We start from the raw sequence: 17,768 nt of genomic DNA, 5'->3' as shown, positions 1-17,768 counted from the left end.
CATAAGAAAGGTGGTATTCAGAGAAAAATAAGCCAAAAAAAAGGATTTTTCAGAAGAGGAGTTCAAAAAATTATTAAAAGATACAGAGAAAGCGGGACTCCTAACAATCATGCAAGACCTGGTAGACCACCACAACTGTCACCATCAGATAAACAGTAAATCTTAACATAACTGAGTGTGTTCGGGATTATATGGATTGTGAGAAGCACAAAAGGCAACCAACTGCTAAGACTGAACTGTAGAGGTGTGGAAAAATATCCCTGCAGATTTCTTTGAGAAGCTGAATAAACTGGATGCTCTAATGTCTGCAGTCTGGATGATTAATTGCCATCGCTGATATTGGAACAGGAGGCCTCGGTGCTTAAATAAATCTACAGTACTGTAATTCTGTAATAGATTGCCTGTCTAAACTGATGCAAACACTGTATAATGGTAGTACCTGTGGTTTTACTAACATTCAGTACTACAATCTGTGGTACAGTGAGATTCTTTATTTACAGCAATGGATTATGAGTCTAAAGCAGTTCAAACCCTTTTCATTTTATATAAAGTATTTCACATTTGAACTTTATCACTTGCTGTGGCAAATCATTATTTTTGGATAATTCAATTATTGGCCCCTTGTTGTTAGTGTACGTGTAACATACATGGATATCATAGATACCAGATAGCAGCAATTACATGACTTAATTTCATAATGTGATGACATTTTGAAATGAAATGTCACTCCTGAAAGCAGTAAAATGTCAGGATGTTTTTTCCTTTAGGCTATTATGGCCTCCTGCAATTATATTGTCCCTTTAAAGCCCCAGTCAGTAGTCGGTGCAGCTGGGAGGTTGGCTTGAGTGCTGCAACAAATGATTTCTAATAACAGCAGCACATTCACTGAAATGATACTGTAGATGATTTCATAGTAACTCTTAATGAACTCATAGTAAAAATTTATCTCCAGAATACTTTATATTCAAAAAGCAGTAATCACTGATCAAATAGCCCTTCATGGTCATTTTATGTCAAGAAATTAATAGTATATCAAAATATTTGCTATTTTTCTTACCTTGTTATAAATTCTTGTTGTTCCCAAAATGCTTTGTGTTCCCAAAATAAGTGTTTACATGTTGGTGTGAAGTTCCACACTGTAAAAGTTATTGTTGAATAACAATTATTAACCCCTAAATAATCCAGGCTTATTACATATAAAGGTTTATTATTCAGTAGCTACAGGGACATTAAACTTACTAATGCGTAATATACACATGTAATATTTAGAATATCATATCATATACCAACAATGAGTAATTATAAAAAATATATACAATTTTTTGCAACCATGTTAGTTTAATTTCCAATAATATAAAAACAACTTGGCTGCAGATGTATAAAATGACTGTAATGTGCTAAAGTCCTATTCAATTCCACATATTTCAGATAATTAATAGAAAGGTAAGAAGTTGTAAAGAAATATTATATGTAAAGAAGTCTTAGCTTTAGAAAGATGAGTCGTGGAGGGTCTAAAATGACTCTACAGCACAGTTATAACCAATTCAGTGCTAAAAAAGTTGTGTGCAAAAGTTTGAACTCCCCCAGTCAAATTAAAAGTGGAAATAAGTCAATATATCCCCTACAGAGAACAGAGTGTTTTAATGCACAATTTGGGAATAATAAACCTACAATACAACCATAACTTGGTGACATTATCTGAAATATGTGGAATTGAATAGGACTTGCATATTACAGTCATTTTATACATCTGCGGCCAAGTTGTTTTTATATTATTAGAAATCATTTAAAACTAACGTGGTTGCAGAAAATGTTATACGTTTTTTATAATCACTTACATTGTTGGTATGATATGATATTACATTATAAATATTACATGTTTATTTTATTGATTAGTAGCTTTAAAACAGTGTTTCCAAACTTTTGAATAGTGTTGTATGCACAACTAACTGCACTGTAAAGCATTAAAGCTGGAAGTGGCTTTAATTGCTCATTCCAGAATTAGCCTCAGATAATATGTGGTTATCCTCTGTACTGTTTCAGGATGAGGTACAGTCTTCGTCGGAGTCACCCCCTAATTTCAGACCTCCTCCTCCTCCTGCTCCTGGCTCCATCAGACACGGGAGTCCAAAGGGCCAGATTAAACGGCCCTCGTCTAAGTTGTCCCACACCAACCTGCTCTTTTCCACCCCCTGCAGAAAACACCAGGAAAACCACCCGCAGAACCACGTGCACTCACACACGCACTCGCCCTGTTCAGGCCACACTTCTCCGTGCACCATCCACCACACCTCCTCGCCCTGCTCCATCCACGCCTCTCCTCCCCCCTGCTCCCTCCATCACTCCTCTCCTTGCTCTGCTCATCGCAACGCTGGCCCTCCAGTCGGCCCCCCAGCTAAAGACCTGGTCCAGTTCCTGATGAGTCGGCAGGCGGCCGTGCTGTCCCCACACCCAGAGTCCCCCAGCCAGTCTCGGGCCGGCACCCCAACCCCCAGCCTGTCTCCTCGCTCGTCTCCATCCCTCTCACCCTCGCTGCTGATGCCTGCGCCGCCCCCCTGCAGCCCGGAGAAGCCAGAGACTTCAAGCCCCGCCCTCTCTCCTAGCCCCAGCTCTGCCCAGGCCCACAGACTCAACCTAGAGCCGGAGACAGCAGAGGAGCGGTCACAAGTGCAACCACGAGGTGAGATTAGCCTCACATAGCCTCTACCTCCACTTATAATGTTTATGGGATTTCTTGTACCAAAAACAGTCATAATTAATTTGGTAATTACTATTTTCCAGTCTTTAAATGATGTAATGTAAACTAGTTATTTTCTGATTGGGCAATTTTTGCAGCAAAGTTTCCATGTATGGATTGTAAGGACTGAGGTTTTTTAATTTTAAAAAAGGTTGTTTTTTTGCAATATGGATCCTTTGACTTTAATAGTGACTATATACTTTCAGGTATAAACTGTAAATGGTAAAAAGTAGTAAACTGTCACTGGGGTGGTACCCTCAAGGGTACATCTCAGTACCTTTAGTTAGGGAACATAAGGGAACATAACTGTACCATAATTTGTTGAAATTATAATTTCTGAATGTATTCTCCACACACCCCGTCTCGTCTCCAGGCTTTTTATTTTATTGTTCTGTTTTAAAACATTAGGTTTTAAAAAGGTACAAATATGTACTTTTCACCTGGAAAAACTTATTTAAGGTACACAATTGGACCTTAAAACCACCTTTGAGGGTACATTTGCGATGTTTGTACCTTGATGAATGAAAAATGTACCTGCAGATTATCTTTATTTCTAATAGCAGGTTTAATTTGGGGTGCTAAGAAATTCACTACTAGGAAATCACAAAAAGGTTCTTTGGTTTGTGGCCTTTTGATCACCAGTTTCCTTTTGGCCCACCGGAGTCGAAGTGTGAGAAAAAGAGTGCAGCTTTACTCTTTTAAGTGGTGTGTGTGCATTGATTCATTTCTTTATTTATGTTTGTGTGTTTATAGATTTATGTCTAAATTAATATGTATGTGGGAGTATATGGTGGGATTTTGCTTTCATGTCTTTGAAGCCGGAGGGGTTTAACCTACTTTATAAGCTTTCACTACACCTACAACTACTGTATTATCTCTGTTCCTTGATCTCTGTACTTGAAAGCATATAGTGAACACTGTGAATGATAATGTATAGAGCAGTGTCACAAGACCCTTTTTCTTTTCTGATACCAATACAGTGATTTAAACCTGGATTGTCAGCCGATACAGATCTGATAGTGTTTGTTTAATAACTGCTATGTTTTAAACTGAGCTGTCTTCCATCGATGATCTTCACTTAAAGTGGAATTTCACTGTTTGGTAATAGGAACCAGGGGATCACGTTGTCTACAGTGTAAATATTGCCATTTTATTTTATTTTTATTTACTATACAAACTGACTGTGAACTTACAGGTGTCTACTGATTTTTTATATCACTGCTGTTGGAACAAAACCTTGTATTTCCATTTTTGACATTTTTCAGTTTTTAACATAGTTTAAAATTGTCTGTAAATTTCACAATGAATGGACCCTAAATGATTTGAAAAGAAGTCTTGTTCCATTGACTTATATTACAAGTAAAATATGTTTTTTCTGTCTTCTGTAAATTCATTTTGGAGATACGAGGTTTTGTTCTGGCAATATTGATATGCAACGTTAAAAATGGTAAAATAGTGGTAAATCTGAAAAAAACACAACCTGACACAAATGGAAAACTTTGTGTTTTCTAATTTCAATGGGAGGTTTCATGTAAAACTTTCTGTGAGGGAATCTTTGGGACCATTAAATACTCCAGGCCTTTGGTTCCTATCACCACCACTGCGAACAATTCTGACTCAATAAGTTTCTCTACCATGAATCATCTCAAGTCAAAAAACTATGAGTGACTTTGTTTACGCCAGCGATTACATTGTGCAGACATTTTTTTAAAAATCAGTGGAATTCCCCTTTAAAAAGAGCACCTAAAAGTAGGCTACTATGTTCAAACTGCCTAAACAATCTACTACCTCACAGGAAGAAACACACAGCTAACAACACTGAGTCTCACAATGTGAGCGTGTGCTTTCTCAGGCTAGATTTGTTACAGAGTTGGATCAGTTTCATTCTTTTTGTTCCTGTGATATCTGATCCAGCATATTTGCTATCAGATGGGTACCATCACTACTAATGTGTACATATTTATATATGTGTATATATACATGCATGTGTTTTCAGGCGCCACCCTCTCCCAGCTGTCTGACAGTGGACAGACCTTGAGTGAGGACAGTGGAGTGGACATTGCGGAGGCAGGGGGGTTAAGTAAGGACGGCAGTCCCAGGCCTGGGAAGCCTTCCCCTCAGCAGGCCTCAGGGGACCCACGGGGGGCCGAGGGACCTACACAGGTTCCCAGTCAGCAGGTGAGGGTCTGGGGCCTCCAACAGGCAAGAAATACAGAGCAGGTTGTCTTTAGGGCATTATTTTATTCTTCCCCTAGATTTAACATTGGAAGTCATAACGCTTGTTTCTTGGTGTTACGTTAAAAAAGAAGGAATATACAGTATCACATTATTCATGTAGCAGTGTGATTGGATGAGAGACATTCTGTAATTGCCTGGGGTCACCCTGACCACATTTATTAAGAGTATCACTTCAGCTTGTAACTAAGCAACAATTGCCAGCATATTGTCACTGTAATATCAAAACCTCCTACATCCTATTTTTTTGTTTACTTTTTTACACAATATGTAAACAACTGGCCTTTGTATTGTGTGAACATGTCATGATGAATGGACCAATAGAAATAGTGCAAAATATAAGAAAATAAAATTGTTACATTAACATACATTAAAGTTGAAGGGGAATTCCACCAATGATATGAAAATTTCTGGTTAATTAAATGGATGCATTAAACAAAATTATTAAACGTTACTAAGTTTTGAAAATGTCTGGTTAATTAAAAGGTAATTAAACGGTCATTCAGAGTGGTTGGATTGGAAATGCTCCATTCTAGAGAAACTTAGACACTCAGAATTGTTTACAGTGGTGATAAGAACCAGATATCTGAAGAGTTTAATGCCTCTAAAAGCTCACACACTAAAATTTATTACAGCGAATGGTTATGAATTTGCTGAATAATGTCTGAGACGTTGTTTTATGATAGTTTTCTCATAAGGTTTTGGCCTTACACATCTTTTTAAAAATCTGTTCATGGTGGAGAGGTACATGCAGGGTGTTGTAAAGCAAAATAGTCCCTAAAGAAAACTTACTTTTTCAGATTTACTGCTATTTTTTATCACCACTGTGTATAAAACTCTGATGATACATGTAGGTTCACTGTTTATTTTGGATAGTAGATGAAAGGGCTGTATTTGCATTGCATACATTGCAACCCCTGGTTCCTGTGACCACCACTGTAAATGACTTTGTTTGCATCTCCATAATTAAATTATGCAGAAATTTTGAAAAATTGGTGGAATTTACCATTAAGGTGAGAACATTCTGACCAAACATTCTGCAACAAAAACTGACATTGTAATGCTTACAAGCTAAATGAACCAGAGTGAATGTGTTCTAGATTCTAGATTCTCCCAACATTCAAACCTTTTTGTTTGTTCGTGTTTGTCTGGTTGGTGTGCTCTGGAACTTAAGAATACTCTTAGAAAAAAGGGTTCTATATAGTATGTAAAAGGGGTCTATGACTTGTAACCCTTGAAACCCTTTTTGGTACTATACAGAACCATTTTTAAAAGGCTTTTATATGTAATAGGTTTTTCATCACAGAGACAATTTAGCAGACATTAGGTTTTAATACAGCAATAATACAGCAACAATATAGACCAATTTTTGGAGCTATTTTTCTTCACGGAATGTTAATCTTTCATGGAGAACAGGTTTCAGACAGTCTGAAGGCAGGTGGCATCTGCTAGAGTCTGCTTTCCACCCTTAACCCCCATCATTCTGCCATTCTGCTCTTAATTAAAAGCCGTGCATTGCAATAGCACCACAGTCGAGCTTGGATCATCTCAGGTCTCTCAGGATCAAACTGATGATCAAAGCCAGAGTGGGTGAAGGAGGCAGTCTGGAGGGTATTTAATCCCCCTGAATTCATGTTCCACACTCTTGTCTTTATCTCACTGTGTCTCTCTTCACAGACAGGTCTACCTGAGCCTACGCTCGTAAGGGTGTCCAAGAGTGCCAATACGCTGGGTATCGCAGTGGAAGGAGGTGCGAACACCAGACAGCCTCTGCCACGTATCGTCACCATACAGGTGAGCGTCATCAATGCCCAAAAACATCAGACACTATAAGAAATATATAGACAAACATTGCTTGATAAACTGCTTTGCAGTGCTGAACTGTGACTATTAGATGTAGCTCTTCATTTTGGGCCATAAGTGGCAAAACCCAGTCAAAACTAAGGGAAAAAACAACCTCTACGTCCATGCATATTTTTGACCATTCTAGATTAGACACAGATGTTTGAAGCTTGTAAAAGACAAGTCTTGTTTTATTTGAATCTGGTAATAGACATTAACATTCATACTCTACTTTGGAGCAGTTTTACAGTGACTCCTTCAAGAAAGACATAGAACTGTCATTGTTTGTCACTATTTACATCTAACATAAACCCATTGGTTAGGCTGCAACACATATTCACAGTCAGTGATGTATCCAGGACTTCCAGAAAGCCTAGAGTGACACCTAACAACATTGGTCCCACCCACTGTAAATCATCATCCCAATGCTTCCAACCATTCCCAACCAACAGTCCCAGCCCTTCCCTACCAATGGTCCAAACCATTTCCAACCAGTGGTCCCAACCATTCCTAACCAACAGTCCAAACCATTCCCTACCAATGGTTCCAACCATTCCCAACCAATGGTCCCAACCATTCCCAACCAATGGTCCCAACCATTGTAAAAGTGAATGGTTGATTCCATCAGTTCCTAATTGTTTTAGTTGTTAATTAGACATGTTAGGCCCTCAATCCAGCTCTTAAAGCCTAACACATAATATACTAATATACTTTTAGAACAAATAAGTTGTAAAATTTATATAAAAAAGACAAACATCAAAATTAGTTTGATATTTTTGAATTCCGTTTTTCTCAGCTTCAAACCTTCATGAACTTTCTATTGTTTTTCATCAGAAACTGCTGGTGAAAATGAGGAAGACTCATAGACAGTTGAGCTGCTTTTAAATGCGGAGGCACAGCTAATGAGGCAAGCGCATCTGTTTAACAAACCATCAGATGGCCAGGCTCAACTGGAACAGAAACAAGAGACATTAAGATCTCTTTAAAAAAACGTTTTCCTCATGCCCGCTTAAGCTTGCCAGGTCAGTGGAACTGCATTATTGCTCATCTAACTGCCCGTTACTCAATTAGTCAAACAACTAATAGCCTGCAACTCATTTGTCCTATGGGTTTTTAACTACTTTAATAGTAACTGTACCTCTATAACCCCTGAAGCTAATAGTGTCATGACCAGGCACTGAAGCAGGCTTTGGCTGTTTCTTTAAGGATCTTTCTCTGGGTTTTGATTGGCTGAGAATACGATTTAGTTTATGCCATCTATCTCGCGCCTGACCTTTTGACTCTGCTTGGGCATGGTAAAGAAGTGCATTAGCACATTGTGGATTCAGGGCCCGCTTATGCAAATAAAGTGAGCATGTGTGCGCACAGGCTTGTTTTGTCTCCTTTGAATTTCGTATACATAGAGGAGAGGCTTTTGCTTTGGTGCAAAGTAGCTTTGCACTGAGATGTGTCTGCTTTCAAATATAAGCGCATGAACTAGGGGCAGTTAACCAGAGAAAGCAGGTGCACAGATGTGAAATCTGCATAATATATACACAACAAACATTGTGGCTGTAACAGAGCCAGCTGCCCTGTACATTGTATGAACATTTCATAATGAATGGAGCAATAAAAATGGACCAAAACTGCTTTGGATGAAATATAGTTATATTAACTTACAGTAAACTTGTTCCTTCTCTTATAAGGTTATCATTTATCCAAGCTTTTCTTGCGATAGTGGACACTCCCAGAAATAAAGGTAGTAATCTGTCACTGGGGCAGTACCCCTCTTGTCACTGGGGTGATACCCTCAAGGGTACATCTCAGTACCTTTAGTCAGGGAACATTATTGTACCATAATCCACTGAAATTATATTTTCTAAGTTGTATTGACTCCACACACCCTGTCTCGTCTCCAGGCTTCTTATTTTATTGTTCTGTTTTAAAACACTATTATATAAAGGCACAAATACATACTTTTCACCTGGAAAAACTTATTTAAGGTTCACAGTTGGACCTTAAAACCACTGTTGTACCTTTGAGGGTACATTTAAATTGTCTGTACCTTGATGAACGAAAAATGTACCTGCACAGCACCTTTATTTCTAACAGTGTACCACAGATTTTAAGTTGTTGAGAAAAAATGAGGTGTAGATATCTGTGCCCAAGAATCCACTGTTTGTCTGATATGCCAACATCTTTGAGTTGTCTGCAGTGCAAGAGATTTCCATCACAATGACCCGCTCGCTGATTACTGTGAGTTTCATCAGTGCCAAGTCGACTGCAGAACCCAATTAGAAGCTCTCGAGATGGCGTTTTACTGATTAGAGCACTCCACAGAGCCTGACTGTGGCTTGATAAAGACTCTTACTCTCCCACTTATGTGTCTTATGTCAAAATTGACCCCATTGACAGTATGGGAAATTTGAATGTGTGCATAACTTTGCTGGCTTGTATTTGAAAAAAATGTTTTGGCATTTGGCAGAAATTACAGCACTGTGAAAAAAAGTTAGAGATATTTAATTCACAGTCAAAATTGCCTTTAAGAACAAGTTGTTAATTCTTCAGTAGATATGTCTAAAGAGATTAGATATAAAATGCAGTGTTATATATTAACAGCTGATCCACATACATACAGAAGTAGAAAGACAAAGGAAAAAAAGTGAGATTCCAAAACCAGATTTCAAAAACTCCACTCTTGCTTCAGATTTGAAAAGATCCACTTTTTTTTTTGTATATTCTTCCATTGTGAGAAGACAACTCAGCACCATAGGTCTTAAAGGATGTGTAGCTATCAAGAAGCCCTCACTGAGAAAAGGACAGTGGACTGACTTCAACATTACTGAATGTGTTTGGGGTTATTTGGATCGTGAGAAGTGTAAAATGCAACCAACTTCTAAGACTGAACTTTGAAGGTGTGGAAAAATATCACTGCAGATTTCTTTGAAAAGCTAAGGTTTCTGTTAAACTTTCTGCTAAATATGTGATACTTTACAGATGTCACAGATTCTTCATTTATTTAATTTACCATTAAGTTGACCATTATGTACAAGATGTTCATTTTTTAGCATAAGGGGGGGAAAACAGGAAACATACAGTACTGTGCAAAGATTTTAGGTTTTTGTCAATGTTCTCATTGAACCTTTTCCAAGCCTCTTCTCCTGTCAACCCAGTATTAACTGTAGTTATCATCCAACACCTGCAGAGCTTCTGTTTCTCCTTTCTTTCCTAGATGAAAACTGTTTAACTGATGGGAAAAGTTTTGGTGGTCTACCAGGAGTTTCAGGGTTGTTAGGAGCCCCATTTTCTCTGTATCTTTTAATCCTTTTTTGAACTCTAGTATTAGAAACTCCTGTTTTTCATTTGTTTTAATTTGAATTTCTCCTTCCTAACAGAAGTGGATCATCTTATATCTAATCTCCTTAGAAATATCCTGAAAAACTAATGTACTGAATAAAAATTAAATAAATGAAGGGTGGTCTCACACTGCACAGTTTTGTACGTACTGTTAGCCAGCTTTAGGAAAGTATGTGGCCATATCAGCTGTGCAATTTTCAGCACAGTAAATATTTTGCTCTAACAGGTCTAAATATTTAATGATTAATTTAGTAATAATAAAAAAATGCTCAAATAGGTTCAACCATAGTGCCCAGTCATAACACACATTTTGGAAGGTAAGGCCCTCACTCTAGCTATTACAGCCCTGGTTCACTGAATTATTAATTCAGGCCGTGGCTAGTCACAACATGTTCAGAAACAAGGCCGCAGATGGATGAGTACTGAAGGACAGCAAACTGTGTAATTCATCCTTGTCCTTGCGGTGAGAATTATTTGGCCTGAATTGACTGTAATGTTTTCTTTACGACTGGGAAATTTGTACTTAGCAGCTACCTTTGGCTTGTTTTAGCACTGTCTGCTGCCCTCATCCAATCTATTTGTTCATTATGAGACCACTGAAAATTGCGTTCGATTTTTCATTAGACCTTTATTAAGGTTATGTTAATGTCATCCCACTAGTGCTGCCGCTGAGACCTCTTCGCCCGAAGAGACTGTGTAGAGTTTGACAGTGTAGAATCATCTGCCCAGATGAGCTAATCTGTCACTTAAGCATGCCCAGTTTGACAGGTGAGAAAGCGGAGAAGACAAAACCGTGAAGTTCCCATTAGCAAAATGAGACCAGCATGATTCAGCTCTCATTAACGAATTAAAACTCCTGCATAGAAGCATCTATAACAGTGTACTGATAGTGTTATCACACAACATTTTTAGTTTTAGAGATATTAGATAACAAAAATAGGGATGCACTGATATGGGAATTGTGGGCTAATGCCGTTTTCCGATATTTTCACATGCATATCTTCCAATATTGATACATAAACATTTACAAAATGTAGTAATATAGAAACTAAATCCACCTGGATCATCATTATAGAGACATGTAACACTCACAAATACAGTTGCCGCCTCAGTCCTGATAAATCCTGGACACTTGATCAGTGGCTTGATTTCAGTGACAAGGTAGCTACTCTCATGGTGCAATCCTAGGTAGATAGATGTCTGTTCAGCTACAGAACCTGATCTTCTCAGTTATCACACTGGAACGCTGCTTTGTGCCTAGATGTCACAGTAGTGCACCTCACTGTGATATGCTTCTAACAGTAGTCATTGTTTTTCATAGATCTGTTTATCATTTCTTACTCTGATAAGCCTCAAACAGCAGTCATTGGTAAAAATAAATACTTCTGTCCAGTTACAAGCTGATTCATTTTCTTTCTTCTATATTCACTATCGTATATTCATTGCCAAATCTCATTCTTTATTCGTATTGCTCTTGTTGTGTTGTTTTGCTATCTGGTGTCCACCAGAGGAGGATTGGCTCCCCTTTTGAGTCTTAGTTTCTTCCTCTTGCTCTTAGGGAGTTTTTCCTTGCCACTGCCAACCTTGGTTTGCTGATTTTGGGCTTGGACCCAGATTTTCTGAAAGGCTGCTTAGTGACAGGAGCCAGTTGAGGTGGTTCAGGCGTCTGATCAGGATGTTCTCTGGAGGCCACCTTGTGGGGGTTTACCAGGCACGGCCTACTGAGACGAGACCCCGGGGTCATCCCAGGACCCACTGGAGGGATTATATCTCCAAGTTGGCCTGGGAGCGGCTTGGGGTCCCCCAAAATGAGCTAGAGAAGGTTGTGGGGGACAGAGTCGTCTGGGATTCTGTGCTCTCCCAACTGATACCCAACCCTATGTGGATTAAATGGTTAAAGATGATGATGATGATGATGATGATGATGATGCTTTGTGACAGCACCCATAAAAAGCACTATATAAATAAATCTTGACTTGATCTTTCCAAAACAGTTGTCCCTGAGTTGAGGGTAACGTCAGCAATCAAACTCATTCTTTGTATAAAAATGGTTTGACTGGATTAGTAGTTTAAACTTCATAAGTGATACTAACATTTTCAAACAACCTTTTACTGAAGGAAAAGCCAGTATTTTATCTTTCAGCACTGATGACTTCAAACAGTTGAAAAACATTACTGAGCTAGTTTGTGTTTAATGTGAGGCCACATATTCTCCTTGGGAGTTTAAATCTGGACTTCGACCAGGCCAAAACCAACTAAAAAAGCTATTATATTTTAGGCTTGGCCCATTTTTTGCCAGGGGTGTAGATATTTTACAGTAGCACAATAGCCCACCTTCTGCTCTTCAGGAGTACTAGAAATACTTCATTAAATATCAATTAACGTTCAAATCTGTGTGATGCTGATTTATTTTTTAGGCAAGTACCCTATATGTACAAACGTATCCAGACATCTTTTCTGATTAGTCAGTTCAGCTACCTTAAGGTGCCCCTATTGCTGACACAGACATTCAATAGTATACCCACAGCTTGTGTAATCTCCAGAAAAAGGCATTGCCAATAAAATGAGCTGCCTGGAGAAGCTGAATGCAAGCCTAAGGTCACCTAGAGTGATATCGAGCCCCCATCATTGGGCTGTGGAGCAGGGGAACTACATTCTCTGGAGTGATAGAGCTCCATCTAGTACCTTTGGGATAAGTTTAAGTGATGTTTGTGATCCAGAACTAATCATCCAACATCAGTACCTGACCTCAGTAATGATCTTGTTACTGAATGCATTCAAATCCTCACAGCAATGTTCCAACATTTGTTTGGAAAGAACAGTGCAAAATATTTAACTAAATATGAAGTTCAGGCTTAGTGGTCAGCGGTAGTCAAAGTAATCAGATTAGCTGTTAGTTACAGGTCAGTTCAGTTCTTAGCTGTTTACCTCTGGATACAGCTTGGTTTTAGCATTTTGTAGCTTAACATTTTACCCGTGTATTTTATTATTTTTGACTGGCAAATTCTCAAAACTATAGTGAAGGTTAGTAGCCTTGGCCGAGTATCTGTCTTTACTCAGTTAAACTCTTTAATGAGGGTTGATTGCTGTGGGTGAGGTGACCTGTCACCCACATATCAGCTCCCACAGGTGGTAACTAAGCAGCAATGGTAATATTTCTTTGTGGAAGTAGCCTCTTCTTTCTCATCCACTCTGAACCATAACTTGATCACACTGAAACAAAGGAGTCTCCATGAAAGACATTGAAGAGGATTACATATTCTTGTTTGCTCCTCTTTCTCAGCATTGCTCTAACTCAATCTGTCACAGATATAGCCTTCTGGAAGATCCCTGTCTGTTCTAACTTTACCTTACAGGTTATAGTTTATGTAAAGATGGAATCCCGCTCAGCTCATCTTACCTGCTAAGTCCACTGCTGTGGAACCCCTAGTAGCTTGAGGCCTCTGGAACTGTCAGTACCCAAGCTATAAATCAGGCTATATGCATGTTCTTTCCTTTCCTTATTCTTTGGCTTTGCATCTCTTCTTTTGAATTTCATACTGTTGCCATATGCTTTGCACCAGTGGTGGGGAGATTGGGGCTGGAGTTCAACACAGTTTGCTTATTTCTCCATTCTCATAGAAATACTAATCCATTTACTGCTGACTTGAATTAGATGTATTTGAGCAAGAAAAGCACCACGCTCCACCAGAATCTGGCCCTCCAGGGCTGGAGTTCCCCACCCCTGCTTTATATCATTCTGATCTGCCATCCTCCAAGCCCCGTCTGCAACTTCACCAAAGATCTTAATTGAGTTCTCAGTTAATTTCCTGAAGATAGCTATTCTTTGATCTTGCTTGGCAACCTCAATTCTACATGATCTCAGTCACCCACCATCTCAAGTCCTATGACCTTGAACACACACACTGACAACAACCCATTGATCTAGAGCATTCTAAACATCATCTTTACAAGGAACTCTGCTCTATCCAACCACTTTAGATCAGATCATTTTTTGTGTCATTCTCTTTTCCACCTGTCCTGAGGTGCCCTTCATCTTTGACAGTTACCTTCAGGAGGAACCTTAAAACATTTTCTCTATCCACTTTTTCTTCAATATTGATCTCATCTCTACCACCACCTGCTTTGCCCTGTCCTCTTCTCCGGACTTCACTCTGCGCTTTCATCTCCAAACTGTCAAGATCATTATCTTCCAGTCACTTGATCTTTGACATTCTCAAACAGGATAGACAAATGCAACAAAGAGCCAAGAAAACATGCAGAAAATCTAACTTTTCACTGGATCTGAAAAGGTATGTTTTTAAGCTCTGCTGTCTCTACTGTCACAGGTTAGATTTTTTTCGTTTCAGAAACAATGGTTGCATTGCAAACCCATTAAAAACAGCTCTACTGAATTGCTATCTCCCCTTCCAGCATCTTAAGTTATTGCAAATGACATTATCATTTAATTAGAACAGAAGGCCAACAACATCTGTAAGTCCTTCAGTCATTCAGCTAAGGTGGAGGCACCCACCACGTCAAACTCAAGCCAGATTCTGCTACTAGCCCTCAAATCATCCACTGGGGGTGTTCAAATGGAACTGTTCCATTTCAACATCCCTAATTTCTGACCTGAGTGATCAACAATCTACTTACTAACAAGTGATCCAGTTTCTTTTATCTTCAAATTGCACCACTACTTGAGACACCCACCCTTTATCCAAGCCATGGAATGGACAGTCCTGGAATGGCAATGTACCTTCCTATTGAGAGGAACAACCTTCTTGCCACCAGTCTGGATACAGTGAATCACTGACAATCTTGCATGGTTTCTCTTACCACTTCAATGCTGATGACACCCAGCTTTATTTTCCATTCCCTCCATTCACCTCTCAAATCTCACAAAACGATTTCTGGCTGCCTTTCTGATATGTCAGACAGGATGGAGACCTGCCACCTAGACCTGAATCTTGCCAAAAGAGCGGATCTACCTACCTGCGCAGCTCTCCCCAACGCTACACCTTTTATTACCAATCTCTCCCTCACTGTCTTTGTCATGCAAGGCCAGAAACTTTGCAGTTGGTCTAGCTTCATTTTTCAGATTGCATAACATCAAGCACCACATCCTGCGGATTCTTACTTCACAACATCAGAAGTATACAACCTTTCCTGGCTGCAGATGCTGCTCTACTTTTGCAGTTCTCTCTTGGGGGGGCTTGCATCAACCATACGTGATTTTTCCTCTACAAAACATTCCAAATATTGCGTCTTATCTGGTCCATGGTCCATACCATCCAGAAGTTCTCCCATATGATGACTACTCTGTTGATATCACTCACTGACTCCCTGTGGCACCAAGAACCAGGTACTCTGTGGTTCTCACCTTCCAGACTTCAAAGGCCTTACCTTCACTCTACTTCTGTATCTTGGTTCAGAACTACAAAACTGCATGTCAGCTCAGGTCTTCAGCTTCTACGCTCTTGTCTTGTCCTTGCCTGAGATCTCAGCACACTCATAGAGTGGAGTCTTGCTGCTTTTGCATTCATGCCCCTCAGTGACAGATGGAGCTTCCACCTGAATTATAAACTGCGCACACACTTTGTTCTATACTGTGGCTTGAAGACTTACCATTTTTTTTTTGACAGTACATAGAGCAAAGGTATTCAGTACTGGTCCTGGAGAGCTGGTTCAGCACAGTTTGGTCATTTTCCTGCTCGAACACACCTGATTCAGTTCCTATCCTAATTGCCCAGTTTAGTGGGATTGTTTGAGTAGGGTAATTACCAAACTGTGCTATACACCAACCCACCTGGACCAGAATTTAATACCCTGCACTTGTTTTCTGTTTTTTTTGTAATCGTTTTTTTCAACGATTTTCTGCACTTATCATCTGTGTTTACCATTTACTTTATATTAATATAATACATTAATCCAAAAAAAATGATTTCAAGGTGTTTATTTAACTAGATACTTAACAAGCTATGATGTCATATCACCTAGCAGTATGGGAGTTGGGGACTGTAGTTGTTTTGCTGTGGTTATGGATGAGGTCTCAGCGCTAATGGGGGCTGATGAGAGGACAGAGGTGCAGGCATGAAGCTGTCAGGACTGGCCCATCTCCAACCATCTGTCTGAGAGACAGACAAAAGCCAGATAACACTCCCTCCCTCCCTCTCTCTCTCTCTCTCTCTCTCTCTCTCTCTCTCTCTCTCGTCTCTCTCTCTGTCTCTCTCTCTCTCTCTCTCTCTCTCTCTCTCCCTCTCTCTCTCTCTCTCTCTCTTCAGTGCTGTTTATCTACCTTGACAGAAGGCTAGCTAATGACTTCTCAATACAAAGTGCCACGTAAGGCCAGGGGAGCGTTCATTTTTCTTCCTCCTCTCTCCTCTCTCGCACACTTTTGATAAATGTTGTGGCTTGTCTGTTCTTGGGCTTCTTGCCTATTCTTCAAAGCTTCAAATTTCCCTGGTGTATTTCAGTGCTGCAGTCTCTCACTCTTTCTCACTGTCTCTTACTCCTTCTCTCTCTCTCTCTCTTTCTAGAAGGGTGGCTCGGCACACCTCAGTGGACAGTTGCGGGTGGGGCAGGTGATTCTGGAGGTCAACGGTGTGTCCCTCAAAGGCATGGAGCATCGAGACGCTGCGCGCCTCATCGCCGAAGCCTTCAAGACCAAAGAGAAGGATTACATCGACTTCTTGATTACAGACTTCAATACTGCGCTATAGGGGATGACAAAGAAGCAGCGTATAAAGACATGAGGTGTCTGAGGTCATGCATCCTTAGTAGTAATGATGCACACCCAAATGAACTCAATGCTGTCCCACCCTGAGGTAAACAAAAGTTCCAAAGCTGATACATTCTGTCCTACGCACATCTCACCCATCATCAGTATTACTGCAGACTTTTACCCCAGCACAAGTAATCTAAAGACTTAGGAGGTCATTAAGTAGTATACATACAAAAATTGCACCTGTACATTTAACTGACACCATCTTGTTGCATGAAAGTAAGGCTACTGTTATAATAACACCAGCTACTCTGATTGTAGCCTACTGCTGCCAAAGACACTTAACTACCACAGTTGACTAAGCTTGCTGGTTTGCATGGGGTGTTTTGGTGAGGTCACCAATCTTATGATGTCAATTAAATGTTATCTTGCATATAGCATATAGCAACAGGGTGATTCTAAACATTTGGGGGCCTGAAGCAGCATTCCACCATATATATATATATATATAATATATAATATATATATATATATATATATATATATATATATAAATTAACAAGCAAGCTAACAACAGTAATAGCAAAGTGGAAAGCTACAGTTCTTCTCGAGAGGGGATCCTGAAAATAATGTTATTGAATTATTGAAAATAATAAATACATTCTGATTAAGCTAATTTGATTCACACTTATAGTGATAACAAAATGCACTGCTTTTTAAATGTAATGTCTTTGATCAGGATCAAATTTGAGCAAATAAATGTAATAACTCATGATTAACTAAACTGTGATCAATCACAATTTAATTATTTGACAGTCATAAAAGTAATAATGAAACGAGTAAACTACATACTCATCGGGGACCCCCTGGTGCTTACACCCCTGTGTAGCAATATACCTGTTTCAACAGCTAAAA

The 17,768-nt window shown here is 39.4% G+C and overlaps 1 protein-coding gene across 1 annotated transcript in view; it reads left to right on the top strand.

Moving 5' to 3' along the window:
- whrnb (whirlin b) overlaps window positions 1-16,853 on the top strand; it is a 116,833-nt gene extending 99,980 nt beyond the window's left edge. Inside the window, exons 9-12 of the mRNA XM_036598569.1 lie at window positions 2,044-2,680; window positions 4,734-4,915; window positions 6,650-6,766; window positions 16,669-16,853. Coding sequence (XP_036454462.1) covers window positions 2,044-2,680; window positions 4,734-4,915; window positions 6,650-6,766; window positions 16,669-16,851 — 1,119 coding nt within the window. The 3' untranslated portion in view covers window positions 16,852-16,853. The remainder of the gene's footprint in view (window positions 1-2,043; window positions 2,681-4,733; window positions 4,916-6,649; window positions 6,767-16,668) is intronic.
- Window positions 16,854-17,768: the final 915 nt, after the last annotated feature.

Source organism: Colossoma macropomum, unplaced genomic scaffold, assembly GCF_904425465.1.
Source record: "Colossoma macropomum unplaced genomic scaffold, Colossoma_macropomum, whole genome shotgun sequence".
Taxonomy (NCBI): Eukaryota; Metazoa; Chordata; class Actinopteri; order Characiformes; family Serrasalmidae; genus Colossoma; species Colossoma macropomum.
This window is presented reverse-complemented; position numbering and strand designations above follow the sequence as displayed.